Source organism: Anser anser (genome assembly GCF_964211835.1).
Source record: "Anser anser genome assembly, chromosome: 1".
Classification (NCBI taxonomy): Eukaryota; Metazoa; Chordata; class Aves; order Anseriformes; family Anatidae; genus Anser; species Anser anser.
In genome coordinates, this window is record NC_139720.1 from 24,177,103 (window position 1) to 24,192,725 (window position 15,623).

At 38.6% G+C, this 15,623-nt stretch overlaps 1 protein-coding gene across 5 annotated transcripts in view; it reads left to right on the top strand.

Annotated features, from left to right (window-relative positions):
• The window catches only part of SLC13A1 (solute carrier family 13 member 1), a 59,339-nt gene that overhangs the window by 25,494 nt on the left and 18,222 nt on the right, over positions 1 to 15,623 (top strand). Inside the window, exons 2-9 of one of the 5 annotated variants that reach the window (XM_083820273.1) lie at positions 1,412 to 1,556; positions 5,074 to 5,206; positions 7,633 to 7,761; positions 8,459 to 8,595; positions 11,891 to 12,078; positions 12,669 to 12,726; positions 12,816 to 12,882; positions 13,385 to 13,545. In XM_083820273.1, coding sequence (XP_083676399.1) covers positions 5,108 to 5,206; positions 7,633 to 7,761; positions 8,459 to 8,595; positions 11,891 to 12,078; positions 12,669 to 12,726; positions 12,816 to 12,882; positions 13,385 to 13,545 — 839 coding nt within the window. In that variant the 5' untranslated portion in view covers positions 1,412 to 1,556; positions 5,074 to 5,107. Of the gene's footprint in view, positions 1 to 1,411; positions 1,557 to 2,657; positions 2,941 to 4,037; positions 5,207 to 7,632; positions 7,762 to 8,458; positions 8,596 to 11,890; positions 12,079 to 12,668; positions 12,727 to 12,815; positions 12,883 to 13,384; positions 13,546 to 15,623 lie in introns of those variants that run through there. The other 4 variants (XM_083820274.1, XM_083820270.1, XM_083820272.1 and 1 more) reach the window with 4 other exon arrangements.

Genomic DNA, 15,623 nt, shown 5'->3' on the forward strand with positions numbered 1-15,623 from the left:
TTTAGACAGGTCCTTGTAAAATTATGAGAAGTGAATCCCACCACAGTGCTTGCTCAGACCACTTCTGGAGCTTTCTTCTCTGCATTACATTTTTCAGAATGTGGTAATTTCAGAATTCAAGCTCTCAGTTTCTTATATTAAAGTTTACATTGATGATAATGCCTCTTGATTTTGTTATCAGTGAATATCCTCAACATTTTTTTTTTGAAAGCATAAATGACTCAAGACCTTTGAGAAGCTGTTTTTCAAATGTTACTTTGCCTGGGTTGTTCTTCCACTGATTTCTTCCCTTTGGTCAATACTTTACCCCACCTTATAGCTCTTGTAGTGATTAGGACATAGCCTTCCCATTACAATAATCATTTATTGGTATAACAAATGCTTTGCTGCTAGATTAGAAGTGCTGCTGTAAAATGTTGCTTTTCGTCTCATTCTATAAAGGTATCCTGTTAATCCCAGAAGATCAACTTCTGATAAGGATTTTTTTTCCTGTTTTCTATCCCCATGTTTCCAAGGATCCTGCCCTGCAGAGCCGTGTACTAAAATTTTGCATGCTTTTGAAAATCCCATGTATCACTGTGTAACTGAAGTGTTTCTTTTAGTTTTGGACAGTAGTATTGACATTATATCTGTGATGGTCAAAAGACAAAGGCAAAGTAAGATGGAGAGTGTCAACGTAGCTTACAAGGCCTTTGGCAAGGTGTGGTGGATTGACTTGGTTCAGCAGCCAAGCACCACCCGGCTGCTCCCTGTGCCCTGCAGAAGGACAAGGGAGAGAATAGGAAGAACAGAAGTGAGAAAAATCATGGGTGGAGATAGTTTAGGAAGCAAAGAAAGGAAAGGGGAGGAAAGAACAACAACAAAACAAAACAAGAAAAAAAACACACAAGCAATGCAAAGGCAGTCAATCACTGTCCACCTCCCCCAAGCAGACCAATCCTCAGCCAGACTCCGAGCAATGCCTGTCTTCTCAAAACATCCTTTCCCTCAGATTTTATAGCTGAGTATGACATCATATGGCATGTAATATCCTTTTTGTTATGTCCCCTCCCAACTACTTCCACACCCCCAGCCTACTTGATGAGAGGGCAGAGTGGCAAAAAGTAGGAAGTCTTGACGCTCTGCAAGTACTGCTCAGAAATAACCAAAACACTGGTGTGTTATCAACCGTTTTACTCACAAATCCAAAATACAACAGCATACAGGCTGCTATGAAGAAAATTCCACCCCAGCCACACACAGTACAATCTTCACCACCACCTACATCATGCTTAGGTCCCACACTATCCAGTACTTCCCCTTTAACAACCACCCTCTTTCCAGTCCTTTGATAAATATGCAAATATCATTCCATCTAAGGGCCACACTTGTATATTTTTCTTTAAATGTCCATTGACATTTTTTATTCCAGGACTTTGGCTCCATCTGATATGGTGGTCACTCAGGACAGGAGAAGTGGCATGCTGTGTTGAACTATTGGGCACCAAAGCCAGGTCAGGCTGGGTCACTGCTGCACTTGCCTGGCTTCTTGCAAGTCTCATTCTCTGCTGGTTCAGGTGATTCCTGCTGTAGTACTTCTGATTATACATAACTCAAATCATGTGCTATTTTCCCCCAAAGTTTAATCTTCTTGAGGTACACACCAGAGCTCCCCATCCTTCCACATTACCCATGAAGTGCACACAGTTCTCTGAGTGAAAGCAATCCTGCTAACGGGTTTGCCTTTTCCCAAGGGAAGAGGGACACATGCTGTCTTTCCCAGTCAGTTCTCTGCATGTCCTAGGGGGACCTTATCTCTTTCCACAGTACAAAGGTTTTGGGAGGGGTGTGTGGGGGCAGGACTAGGTTGGTTATCTGATCCTCTGGCTACTAAATTTGCATCCCAATGCTTGTATGTTTCAGCGCTCATCTCTTTCAGTGTAGTCTATCAGTCCATTTTATTGTTCAATCTTCCCAGAGGCTGGTATATCATAGACAATGTGATACACCCAATCAGTGCCATGTTCCTTGGCTCAGGACTTAATGAGGTTCTTTTGGAAATGAGTACCATTCCCTGACTTGATTCTTTCTGGGGTACTGTGCCACCACAGAACTTGCTTTTCAAGGCCCAGGATAGTGTTTTGGGCAGTGGTACAGGTTACTGAGTAAGTTTCTAACCACCTGGTGGTCACCTCCACCACACTAAGTACATGACGCTTGCCTTAGAGTATGCAGCAGTGTGATTTAATTGATCTGCTGTGCATCCCCATACAGGGACAGATGCATTCTCTCCCCAGTAACCTAGATAATAATCTACCTGAGCATCTGTCTGTTGATCTATTCTCAGGTTACTTATGAAGGCTTAACTGCTCCAGAAATGTGTCTCAGCAGAAACATGGAAGGACATCTCTTTCTTTCTTTTTAGCTCCCAGTTTTGCTCTGACTATCTCTAGTGGCTGACTGTAAATGTCAGACCAGGGATCTGGAAAAAGGCTTGCGAATGTGGATGCTAATTCTGCAGGCCATTTTCTACTCTCATCAGGAATAATTCACTTGGATTAGTATTGATTGGAAGTCTCTTTCTCTGTTTTGTTTTAAAATCCATAAGCCCATTTCCATGCAACATTTTGCTATAGTTGTGATGGTCTGGGAATACTGGATAAAAACAGCATTTTTAGTCTAATAAGAGCTGGTATGTATTATTCTTGTGTACAAACTTTGTTCTCTCCATTGCTAGATTATGATTCAAATAACTAATGAAAATATGGGCTAGAAAATTAATCAGAACAGACCACTTCAGGACACTATTTGAAATGTCATATAAGTATGAATGTGAAACGTTCATAAGTACTCTTCAAGAACAACTTTTTTTTTTTTTTCCAGTTGTGCACCCATATGTAATTTCGCCCTAGAGCATTTCTTCGGCATTTGTTTGTGAATTTCTATTAGTTCATCTAAAAGGTGTGTTAAAATCAAATAAAATACCTATATTTGATATTTGATTACTAAGCTAGTTGCCCCATAAAAGAAAAAGAACATTAGATTGGGTTTGGCTGAAATATATTAGCCATCTTTCGTTTCCATGTATGCCTGACCAATTTGCTTGAAACTTGTAATCCTCCACAGTTTTTCAAATATATGGCATATCAGAAAGTATTCAAATACATTGTAAAAGTTCTCAGATTACTTCATGAATTCTCACCAATGAATTATGGGTGAATTTCATCTGGAACTGTTGACTTGAATACATATATTAAATCTAAATGTTCATCACTCCCATCAGCACCATGCCCATATTGCATTCCTTTTTCCTTATTAAAATTAATTTCATTAGAGAATTGACTGTCATTTACCTTTGTGAATACTCAGGCAAAGAAAATGTTGAATACTTCAGCTCTGTCTGCAGTTTGCCTTCCCTTCTGTTTATTAAATCCTTTTACTCTCCTCTGTTTTCTTCTTACTTCTGACATTTTAACAGAAATTTTCTTTGACATCTACAACTGAAATATATTTCACATACGAATCTACATGAATTTATTCTCCCATATTTATGTTGTTCCTTTATAGAAGTCCTCAGACACATGCCATTTTTCCCAGATCTCATAAAATTCCATTTGCATTTTCAGATATTTGAAGCTTTCCTGATGCAGGAACCATAATTTCTCTCTGTGCTCACTGTCTTTGAACTCTCTGAGTAGGATAGTTTACCATTATATATTTAGAATAGCCCCTTTCAAAACCTACCAGTTCACCCAAACTCTATCCCTTACATTATTTTCTCAGGAGGTCTCAGGCTCAGTTCTGAGTTGTGTCAAAGCTGTTTTCCCAATTATTTCTTTCTGTGCATTAGCAAAGGCTGTTATTTTATGATTACTTTCACCACCAAATTATTTTCCACCTTTGGGTTGTCAATCAATTCCTTCCTGTCAGTTAGATTTGAAATGCTGCTTCACTAGTAAAAACAAAGTCCTACCTTCAGAAACTGAAACTTTGTCCCCAACACTGGCAATCCGTGCACCTGTTTTGTCTGTATCCTCATACGAGGGACCCATATAATCTAAAGTTATACAGATTTTTAAAATCTGCCTTATTAACTGGCCTTTTGATGCTTCTGATTGTAGTTCAAAGACTCCTTCTTGTCTCCTCTTCCAATCTTCTGTTTCACTTAAGATCCTAAGCATGAAACAGTGTGTTCTTTCCCCTTTTGATCTTTACCCACAGATACAAAACTCTTTCATACTTTTTCTTCTCCTTTATTTGATGCTATTCTGTTGTATAACAAACACGGTACAATGTTTTCTTTTACTGAAAACAGGAAAATTCAGGCAATAGGATTTATTCATTTTTGATCGTCTCATAAACTCTCCCATTCTTAGTCTTCCTCAAAGCTTTATGTGATGTACATGGAACATCTTACCCTGTTTTCTCCTGTTTCTGTGAGAAAACAGGATAAGATGAGATGAAAAAAACAATCATACACTCTTTGCCAGGCAAGACAGAGAGAACCTATTTTTCTCATGTATTTCAAACTCTAGAAAGACAGAATCAATAGAAAGAATAAGGCTGGAAAGGACTTCTGGAGGTCATCTAGTCCAAGCTTTTGCTCAAAGAAAAGTTCAGAGCTAGATCAAGATGCTTGATCAAGACCTTGTCCTCTTAAGTTTTGACGATCAGAAGATTTTTAACTCTGTCCAGCAAAATGATCTTCTATATGTTTTCACTTCATGACATAATTGGGCTTGAACATATATTCTATGTATATTGGATGTTTCCGTTTCCTACAGTAGCCAGCAGTGACTGGGAGAGCACCTGAAATGTTTGGTTATCTAGTTGCCTAAAACCTGTTCTAATTACATAGATTTGTTATGAGGAAAGGCAGGGGGAGAAAGTCATGAGGAGACAGGCATCTAGCCTTGGTTTATGATGAACACTTATCTTATCAACCTACTGTTAATAAAGTCACTAAAACCATAAAAAGCAAGATTTAATTTTAACTTGGTTTACTGGCCTGCTTTAGCAATGGCTAAAGGTGATAGTTTGGAAAAATATTAATCAGAGTTAGCTATTTAAAGTCAGACCTATTTTTTTCAGCAGTTTCTGCAGGAAAGTTCATCATCAGCCATCAGCCATGAAGATTCTTAACTACCTCCTGGTCTACCGAAGGTTCCTGCTCATTGTCCTCACCCCACTGCTTTTACTTCCACTCCCACTCATCATCAAAACCAAAGTAAGTGACCTGCTGTGACAGGTAATTATTTTGCAGCTGTATGTCAAGCTTGAGATTCCCAGATCTTTTCAAAATTGCTTCATTATGTTTGCACTGTGGATTTTTGTTTGTTTGTTTGGTCAACTCGCAGTATTTTCATAGAAATGTACAGAAGACAACAGCTTTAATGTAAGATTCTGTGCTGGTTGCATGAAGCTCTGAATTATATATATATTTTCTTGTTTAGGAAATGTTTTTCTCATTTAACATCACCCAGACCACCTTGAAAATCCTGTCCTTACTATTACATTTTGGCTACTTTTAATCAGCTCTGTATGTTTGACAGTGGAGTTGAACTGACAGATGAAATTACCTTTTTATTTGATGATAGATTTTGTTAAGTTCATCATATACTGTGTTGTCTGACAGCAAATGACTGGAATGAATGTTCTGAGAAATTCCCTCTGGTTCCTAAATATAGCATAGGTTATGGTAGAACACCTTAGTTTTATTTCACTTGAAATAAATTCTGCTGGCATTCAGTAACCCTTGTGACGACTCCAGGCTGATGGAACAGCTATCTTATTGTATTAGTGCTTCCATTTGGCACAGCCTGATATCAGCAGAAATGAAATGGAATTCTCCTGTGATGCGTTATCACACATGCATTATACATTGCATGTATAATGAAAATACATTAAAGTCCAGTTCAGAAGTCCTCACATCGCATATAGATAGCAGATACAGAGCAACAGGCTTCACGCTGTCTCACTTCACAGTTTCACTATTCCTCTCTGAGCATTAGGAATATGCAAAGTTCTTAATGTGGTGGTACTTAAGTGAGATAGATATTTGTTAGATGATAAGTGAATTGGCATTCTTAAGTTGTTTCATATATAACACAAGCTTTCCCCAAAATAAATGCTAGACATAGATGACTGACTTCGATTTAATCTTGATTTCAGTAAGAGGTTCCCAGCCCCATTTCATTCAGTTCCTCTTCTATTGCAAACAGTCTCTGTTGCTGTTAAGTAGTTTCATATCCTAACCATTGACATTAAAAGATCTAATCCATTTTCTTCAAGAGCAGAAATATAAATCAAAACTATAAAAAATGGGCTTCTAGGATTCTAGAAGAAACCAGGTTCACTTAATCTCTTTATATTTGGCTGCATCCTCAGTTGTTTCCATGTTTACTCTTCCTCCCTCAGCCGAGACTTTTCTCATTTGTTCTTTATCAGCAAAGAGATGGCTGCATTTTACTGGCAGCACTGAAATAAATCCTGTTTTCCAGAATTCTGAATGAAAGTCACTTACTAAAATTACAAGTCTTAAGAACAGTAACTGTGTTTCTTGTCAGGCTCGGACAATGTTTTTCATATTAGATGTTATTCTCACCTTATTGATACTGGTGACAAAATTTAATTGATTACAGAAGAGCCAAAATTTGACTTATTATTGACTGCAAACACTCCAAGAGGTTTAAAAGTTGCATTCTGTGTGCTTGCAGCTGCAGAATGTGATGTTTGCTTGTAACAGAAATAGTACATGTAGCCAGCAGGAGCAGGAAGGTGATCATCCCCCTGTACCTGCTCTGGTGAGGCCGCACCTCGAGTACTGTGTTCAGCTTTGGGCCCCCCACTACAAGAAGGACATCGAGGCCCTGGAGCATGCCCAGAGAAGGGCTACGAAGCTGGTGAAGGGCCTGGAGCACAAGTCCTGTGAGGAGCGGCTGAGGGAACTGGGGGTGTTTAGTCTGGAGAAGAGGAGGCTCAGGGGAGACCTTATTGCTCTCTACAACTACTTGAAAGGAAGGTGTGGGGAGCTGGGGGTCGACCTCTTGCAGATAACTAGCAATAGGACTAGAGGGAATGGCCTCAAGTTGTGCCAGGGGAGGTTCAGGCTGGAAATGAGAAGACATTTCTTCTCAGAAAGAGCAGTCAGGCATTGGAACGGGTTGCCCAGGGAGGTGGTGGTGACACCGTCCCTGGGGGTGTTCAAGGAAAGGTTGGACCTGGCACATGGTCATGGTTTAGTGGGTGATATTGGTGGTAAGGGGATAGTTGGACCAGATGATCTTGGAGGTCTTTTCCAACCTTAATGTTTCTATGACTCTATTATTTATGTTCATTCACGGTCCGAGAAAGCTCCAGAATGAGCTATACGATTAATTGTGCTTGAAGGAAAAGGAGCCTTTCTGCCCTTTCATAAGTGGTAGAATTTAAGTCTTCCAAAAAATTCTTTAGAAATATTTACAGACTGTTTTGTACCTTAGCAAGATTATCAATAGAAGACAGTAAGTACCCTGAATCCAGGTCCCTTGACTCATACTAGTTCCAGGTGGAGGTAATCTCTCAGCTGACATAGCTGTACTTTTTGCAATTGTGACTTTTTTTTTCCTTCTGTGTGATCCACTCCTGTTTTCATTGGTGTTATTTGTATTCTAGGAAGCAGAATGTGCATACACACTGTTTGTAGTTGCCATCTTTTGGCTCACAGAAGCTTTGCCGCTGGCTGTTTCAGCTTTGCTCCCTGCCTTTATGTTCCCATTGTTTGGTATAATGGAATCCAAGGAGGTAATCTTTTTCTTTTTTCCTATCATACTATAGATTTCAATAACAAAATCTGCAAAGAAAGAACAGGATGGGTTAAATCCATGTATTTGCTGAGTGCCAGTCACAGTAGGCCTACCTCAAGCTCATGTGATTTGTCCTTAGGACTAGTCCATATTTCTTTTTTACTTTTTTTTTCTTTTTTCCTAGGTTGTGATTCAGTGCTTAGATGCCACTCAATGGGAAAATGCTAGATAGATTTAAGATATCCTTAATGTTACGGAAGCAGTATGATACAGTAAAGACCCAGTGCAAAATCTATCTGCACATCAAAGAGACGACACCACAGATGATGATATTTTAAATCTCTATGTTTAAAGGTGTTCTTTTCTCTGTTCAATAGGTGGCTATGTTAATAAAAAGCAGCATTTCATTGGTTATTTAGATTGTATGTGAGACGTGACTGATGATCTTAGGTTGTTTGTATGGCAAGCCTTATTTTTCTTTGGGTTTTAACATTGTGTTCTTTAGCGCATTGTTATTTGGTTTAAATGAAATTAAGAGCTTTAATGAAATTTTACATGAAACCTTTAATGAAAGTTTAAACCAAAAATCTTTCTCTGTATGCATTTCAATATATATCTGTATTGAACTGATAATATCAAATACTAACAGAAAGTCACCATCTAATTAACAAAACATTTTTTTGTTTTTATTTCAGGTGGCATCTGCTTATTTTAAAGACTTTCATCTGTTGCTAATGGGAGTAATTTGTTTGGCAACATCAATAGAAAAATGGAATTTCCACAAAAGAGTGGCTTTGAGAATGGTGATGTTGGTGGGTGTCAACCCAGCATGGTACGTGCTAAACAATGTCTTGGAGGACATTAATACTTGTGGAAAGCTTCGAATTCCAGAAATAATTGCCTACTGCTTATTCTGCAGTAGATATCCACCCTTTCTTTTCTACTGAAACAAAGCAGATATTTGAAATGATATGATTGATTTGTAGGTGACACTTTATTATTTTGCTGAAATACTAATTATAGCACTGAAAGTTCCCTACAGTGATTCTGCTCATAATAAGGAACCTTTTAAACAGCAACAACAACAACAAAAACTTATGAATATGTGAATAATGTAAGGGTCCTGTTTCCTAGTAATGGTTAGTACTTTCCATACCTGATGCCTACAACCAAAAATCTGTGCTATGCTTTATATTTATCTGTATCTCAGTACTGTTTGCAAAATTCTGGAAACTTCACGAATACAAAAAAAGGAGTTGAGATACAGAAGAGAGAAAATAAAGTCATAAAAGTTGTGTTGGCAAAGGAAAAACACATGAAGCACAATGTCTCTATTTATGTTTTTTTCTTTGTCAACTTGTGAAGAAAATATCAAAGGAATAGGAACTCCCCCAGCTGGATGAGGTGATGAGAGAAATGAAATCTCGCACTCTTTACTGACTTGCTATCAACATATATCTTATGAAGTGAAAACTTTTCTTTACTTGCAAGGAAAGCTTCTAGGAAAGCTTTAGGCCCCCAGATTCATCTGTCAGCACACCAGTGAGGCTGCAGATAAGATCTGTAAAATGAATCTGGCTTCCCAGAATATACAACGCTTATGACTCCTTCTCAGAAAACAGAAAGTGATGGGAGGTAAAAAGTCAGAAACTTTCTTTCTCTCTCTCTTTCTCTCTTTCTCTCTTTCTCTCTTTCTCTCTTTCTCTTTCTCTCTTTCTCTCTTTCTCTCTTTCTCTCTTTCTCTCTTTCTCTCTTTCTCTCTTTCTCTCTTTCTCTCTTTCTCTCTCTCTTTCTCTTTCTCTTTCTCTTTTTCTTTCTCTTTCTTTTCTTTCTTTCTCTCTCTCTTTCTCTCTTTCTTTCTCTCTTTCTCTTTCTCTCTTTCTCTCTTTCTCTCTTTCTTTCTTTCTTTCTTTTTCTCTCTCTCTTTCTCTCTCTCTTTCTCTTTCTCTCTTTCTCTCTTTCTCTCTCTCTCTCTCTCTTTCTCTTTCTCTCTCTCTCTTTCTCTCTCTCTTTCTCTCTCTCTTTCTCTCTCTCTTTTTCTTTCTCTCTTTCTTTCTTTCCTTTCTTTCTCTTTCTCTTTCTCTCTTTCTCTTTCTCTCTCTCTCTTTCTCTCTCTTTCTTTCTTTCTTTCTTTCTTTCTTTTTCTTCCTTCCTTCCTTCCTTCCTTCCTTCCTTCCTTCCTTCCTTCCTTCCTTCCTTCCTTCCTTCCTTCCTTCCTTCCTTCCTTTCTTCCTTTCTTCCTTTCTTTCTTTTCCTTCTTTCTCTTTGACAAAATACTCCTTACATTCTTTTTCTACTGTATGCAGTTATCTTTTGGATGAAATCTTGAAAGGGAAAATACGAGTCAATGGTGTGCTCCACTAACCAAACACTGCTGAGGAACATGCTGTGGATGCAGAAACCTGCATCCGGCTGCTGAAGATACCTGGAGCAGTTCCACAGATAGCTTTGTAACCCTGAGGAAGCAGAATCCCTCCTATCTCAGCTCTATCACACTTCCTAATTATGGTAACAGGATAAGTTTATGATAAGATGATCTGTGAAGGAGAGGATCCTCCTGCCTCTCAGCATCTGTTGCTCATAAGCTATGTGCCACTGCAAAGTGATGCACACTGTTCTTTGTGCATGACCCCCCTCCTCCACTAGCAAGAGTCCCCAGACAGTTTGTGCACACTGGAGCCACATCCAGCCCAAGGCAGAGATATCACTGTAGAAGTTTCCTGCAGTAGAGGACATGGGGAATACAGTAGTGGGTGTAGGACAGCAGGAGTGTTTTCAGCAGGACCAGTGTTTTCTGCATAAATGTTTCTCCTGAAAACACAATTCTTCCCCAACTTCCATCTGAGGACCTAATCAAGAACTGAGTAAAGTTAATGGGATTTATAATAGTGCTGACAATTTGTGTTGAATCAGGTCTGCCACTTGCAGTTCTGCAGATCACTTTGTCGTTATGCAATTAAAAGTGCATAGAGGAAAGACAGGGTATCAAGGTATTGAACTTTTTGTGCCCATATTGAGAAAAAACGCAAGTTTGAAATGTTTTTGCCATTAGCTGAAATGAAAGGCTATGAGAGGCAGTGTGAATGCTATTTTTATGTCATAATACATTGCTTACATTATTTTCATATTAAATCTCATTTTCATGTGCTGAGTAATCAGCACACAAAGCTTTTGATCTAGGCCAGACAAAGAGTTTTTCAGGTTGCACAAGTGACTTCTCATAAACTGCTGTAACACCACAGTCCCTTCACTCATGTTTGCTGCCTTGCTATGGTGATGCACGGCAGGTGTCCTGTGACACTGCCAACACCTTGGGACAAGAAGCCAAGAGAACTAGTCTCATTTACAACTGCAAGAGATGCATTAAATATGGCAATGTAGTCTGTATGTCAGATTTAACCTAAGATCACCAGATGTGACAGAATATTTGCTTTTTTTTTAGTGCAAACCTAGAGCGACTCTAGTAAGGTAGATGCAGTTCCTATCTTGAAGCAAACTTAGCACAAGCTGCGCCAGGAACAGACCAAAACTTATAATGACCTTCTCTTATAATGACCTTCACTTTCCTATTTAATATGAAATAAAACTTTTATCGAAGCACAAATAATCCCTAGACTTTGAGGTGTAGGTTAAAAACTAAGTGCCACCTACTGAATTGCTAATACTTCTCCCTGTAACACCTGGACTGATATCCAGAGGACTCACAGCCTAAGCGACTCACAGCCCAGAATTTTGAGCTAGCTTGTACAATACAAGACTAATAGCATTAGCAGTATAGCCATTTTAAGTTTTATCTGAATTTGAGACATGCATGGCGCTCTTTCTTCAGAGGTGATTCATATACAGCATTATTATGTAAATAAACATTATTTCTTCCATTTCCATTTATATTTATATTTTCCATTTTATATTTATATTCGACCCTTATAACTCTATTTCAGTATGAAAATATCTTTGATCAAAATCATTCTAATTCATCAGGTTCCTCAGAGGTCAGTTACAAGCTGTAAATGTTTACTGTTTCTTATGTTCAAGCTTTCTGTTGAAAATGCTTTCCATTTATATTAAACAGCCTGGTGATAGGAGGTGTTGCTGCAGCAGTAACAGACTCGTCTCTCCCGTTCCAGGCTTACGCTGGGTTTCATGGTGAGCTGTAGTTTCTTGTCGATGTGGCTCAGCAACACCTCTGCGGCTGCCATGGTGATGCCGATTGTAGAGGCTGTAGCTCAGCAGATCGCCGCAGCTGAAGCAGAAGCCGACGCACTGGAGATGTCTTACTCTAATGGCTCCACCAACCTGGCGCTGGAGCTCGATGGTAGGCATACGGTGCAGTTTTCATTTGCCCACCCTCACTCTGCAGCACGCCATACACCACATAACATGAAGTTGAAGGGCTAGGGAAGTAATAGCATCATTATGGGTTTTGTTGAGAGACATCTCTTTGATTACTGTGCACGAGGCCTCTCACATTCACAAAGATTAATTAAAACTGAACAGGTGCAGAATACGGCAGGAGAGGAGAAGACAAGAGGCTGGCTTGTTCAGCCTAGTAAAATGAAGTCTGAAAAAAAATATGACTACAGGCTATAAATACACAGGAGGTTAAATGTTAGCAAGAGAAAAGAGCTCTTTAAGCTCTAGGGTAACACTGGAAGAACAAATGAATCTAAACTGGTTAAATACACAGCTGAATTGTAAATTAGGAGAAGATTTCTCATCGTTATGAGATTGAGACCCTGGGGTAATATGAGTTGTGGAGGATTAGGGCACAACTTAGCTGTTTTGCACTTGTAAATGTATTCATGGGATGATACAGAGCAGTTGCAAGGAATGGGACACGCTGATAGAGACGTTCCAGTTTTGTACCCCTAGACACTTATTTGTCTTTCTGTCAATGTCTTACAGAAAATATAGGAGAATGTGAAAACAGCGACTGGACAGAGAAAGGCAAACAAGTTAATGGGTAATAGTTATTCATTTCCTAAGTTTTCTCTTAAGAATTCATCTAAGTAGAACATCTGTTTATTGCAATTAATACTTATGTTTTTGCAGATATGACAACGATATGAGTAGTACTGTGTGCACAATTGAAAAGGAAAATGAAAAAGAAAAGGAACAGGTATGTAAGGTATCTTTTCTTATGCTGCTAATGAGTGCAATTTGGTTTTAATACAAATCTCACTCCTATGTAACACCTAATATGGTGCTGCTAGCAGTGAAGCTAGTTTTAAGTGAATAAATATATGTGTAGATACACATATACATACAATTTGCTTACTTTGTTATTTTGTTAGTGGGTTTGTGCTTCCAAGGTGTTTTATATAATTAAACCAACCTCATCAGAGAACAGATTCTATGTATCAGGTGTATATATATCAGTGTTTGTAAAGGAAGTTCCTGTGTAAAGACTGAGGCAGTTCAGGCAAAGGACTTCAGGGTTTGACTCTCCCTTCTTTTCCTTTGCATGAATAATTGCACTGCCACTGCAAACCAAACCACACTTCGTATGGCTGTATTACCAGCAAATTGTTTGACTGTTCTGGGACATCCTTGAATCCTATTTTTGTGCTTGATGGTGAGGCCTTCTTATATGTTAATCAGTCTATATTCTTACTAAGCAGAACCTACCACCTGCTGAAACAGGGAGAAAAAGCAGAGAGGACAAATACAGTGGGATTTTCAAAGTGATGTGCTTATGTATTGCTTATTCTGCTACCATTGGAGGGTTGACAACAATCACAGGAACATCGACTAATTTGATTTTTGCTGAGCACTTCAATACGTAAGAGACTATATTAAATTATTTGTATTCTTCTTAATCCAGAATTTTAACTGATCTTCCTTGAGCTCTCAAATGGCTCCCCTAAAATGCATTAGAAACCTTACCCTTTGATTTCATCGTACTTGATTCTGTTACTTTCTTTTCTTTATTTTTGTTAAAGGGTTAAAATGAAATTGCATGGTTGTATTTGACTTACATGGAGATCTGTTAGCGATTATCCAATACATACTAAAGGATGACCATTCTTTGGTTGAGGAGTACTCCACTCTTTGAGTATCTGCATGGAAAAGAATGGGATTGTATGAAGAGAAAAACACTACTAAGTTCGGGTCCACTTAGCAGAAAGAATCAGGAGACTTCCAGGAGACTATGCTTAGTGCATTGCTGAAATGAGAAATTTAGGTCTGTTAGTCAAAGAGAAAGCAAATCATTTCAAGCCAATCTGAAACTTTATTTTCAATGGAACACTTTGGTTTGAGGTTATTAATTTTTTTAATATTCCTTTTCTAATTAAAAGTACTTCAAAATTAAATTTGGCAGGTGTTGTTCCAGACCTTTTGAAAAACCAATAGTTCTTGTTTAACTTTTTTTTTTTCTTCTGCAAATTACTCATTGCCAGAAATATTCCTACCCTAATTTTAACACAGAAAAAGAATAAACCACAATCCTGTTATTACCCTCTGCCCAATATTCTGTATTGTAGACAGCAGAACAGTGAAACCTGTATTCTGTGAATGGATGAAATTTGCCTTCAACATACTGGTAAAGAGAGCTGAAGTGGTACAGTCTGTAAAACAGTCTGCACCAGACCTTGTAGCAACATTGTTGATAGCAACAATGGAACAGTACGGAAATTATGAGAGATTGCCTGTTATTGGGGCAAAACAAACAGGGCAGATTGTGGCATTGTAAGTCCTTCAGACTTTTAAACATGTAAGTTTAAATATATAAGTTATAAACTTACAACTTTTAAACATACAAGCATTTCTGGTTCAAGCAGGCTTCATACTCAAAAGCCTAGGAGAATCCAAGATCAATTACTAGGGATAAGAAATGTTCTTGTACATTTCCTTGAAGTTGTAGGAAACCTGAAAAAAACTGGCTTGCAGCTGGTTTTTCAGTTTGTCTTAGCTGTTAACAATCTCTTCAAGAATGTATAAGCAGATTGCTGTTCTCTCCCTAGGTCTTCATCCTGTGCTAGGAGCATGAGGTGTACATGGAGCACTGTGTGTATAATCCAGTTTTATACCCCACCAGGTTTTTGTTTAATCTTTACACAACCACTGGGCCTAATCCTTAACTTAAGCTGTATCTACCACCTAACTGTGCAAATATTTTTTCTCTTTGACTGTCTTGCACCCCTCCACTAAGAGGTCTCAATTGTATTTATGTCCTGTCTGAAGGGGGAATTGACCCATTAGCATGACTTGGACACATCTGCAGTCTACCTTTTTGCATTATAAGCATCATAAGGAGGATAATTCATAAGCATCATAACAAGCATCATAAGGAGGATAATTCAGCAAGAGAGCTGTATACACCAAGAATATGCTTGGGTCTCCACCTCAGTGACAAAACACTGAGGAATTCTATGTTCTTCATAACTTCCCAATTTTAGTATTAAATAAGCTACGATCAGTGTTTATTGTTCTCCCCCTTCCCTCCGTTTCATTTGTAATATGAAAAAGATGAAGAGGAAGGTCGTATTTCTATGTTAGTGTTGCAGTCTGTGCCTTGCTGGGAATCCTCAGCCTGCTGTTGATTTAGGACACGCAATTAAGCCCTGTTCCACAGAGCAGAAGCAAGCACTGGCAACGACGACGCTAAGCATCCCTGCCAGTGAGACCAACTTCCCCAAGGGCTGCTTTTCAAGACAGAATTGTTACTGATCCTCTCAGGGTCACTCTATTCATTCTTTAATTGTGCACAAAGAGACACTACAATATAGTGTCTAGAATATATCCAACTGAAAAAAAATATATAAATATTGGCTCTGATACCAAGAAGCTGATTAGAGAGCTGGTAGGCTAGGCATTACTCTACTCACCACTTCCCACGAGATACCCAGAAGCCTTTAC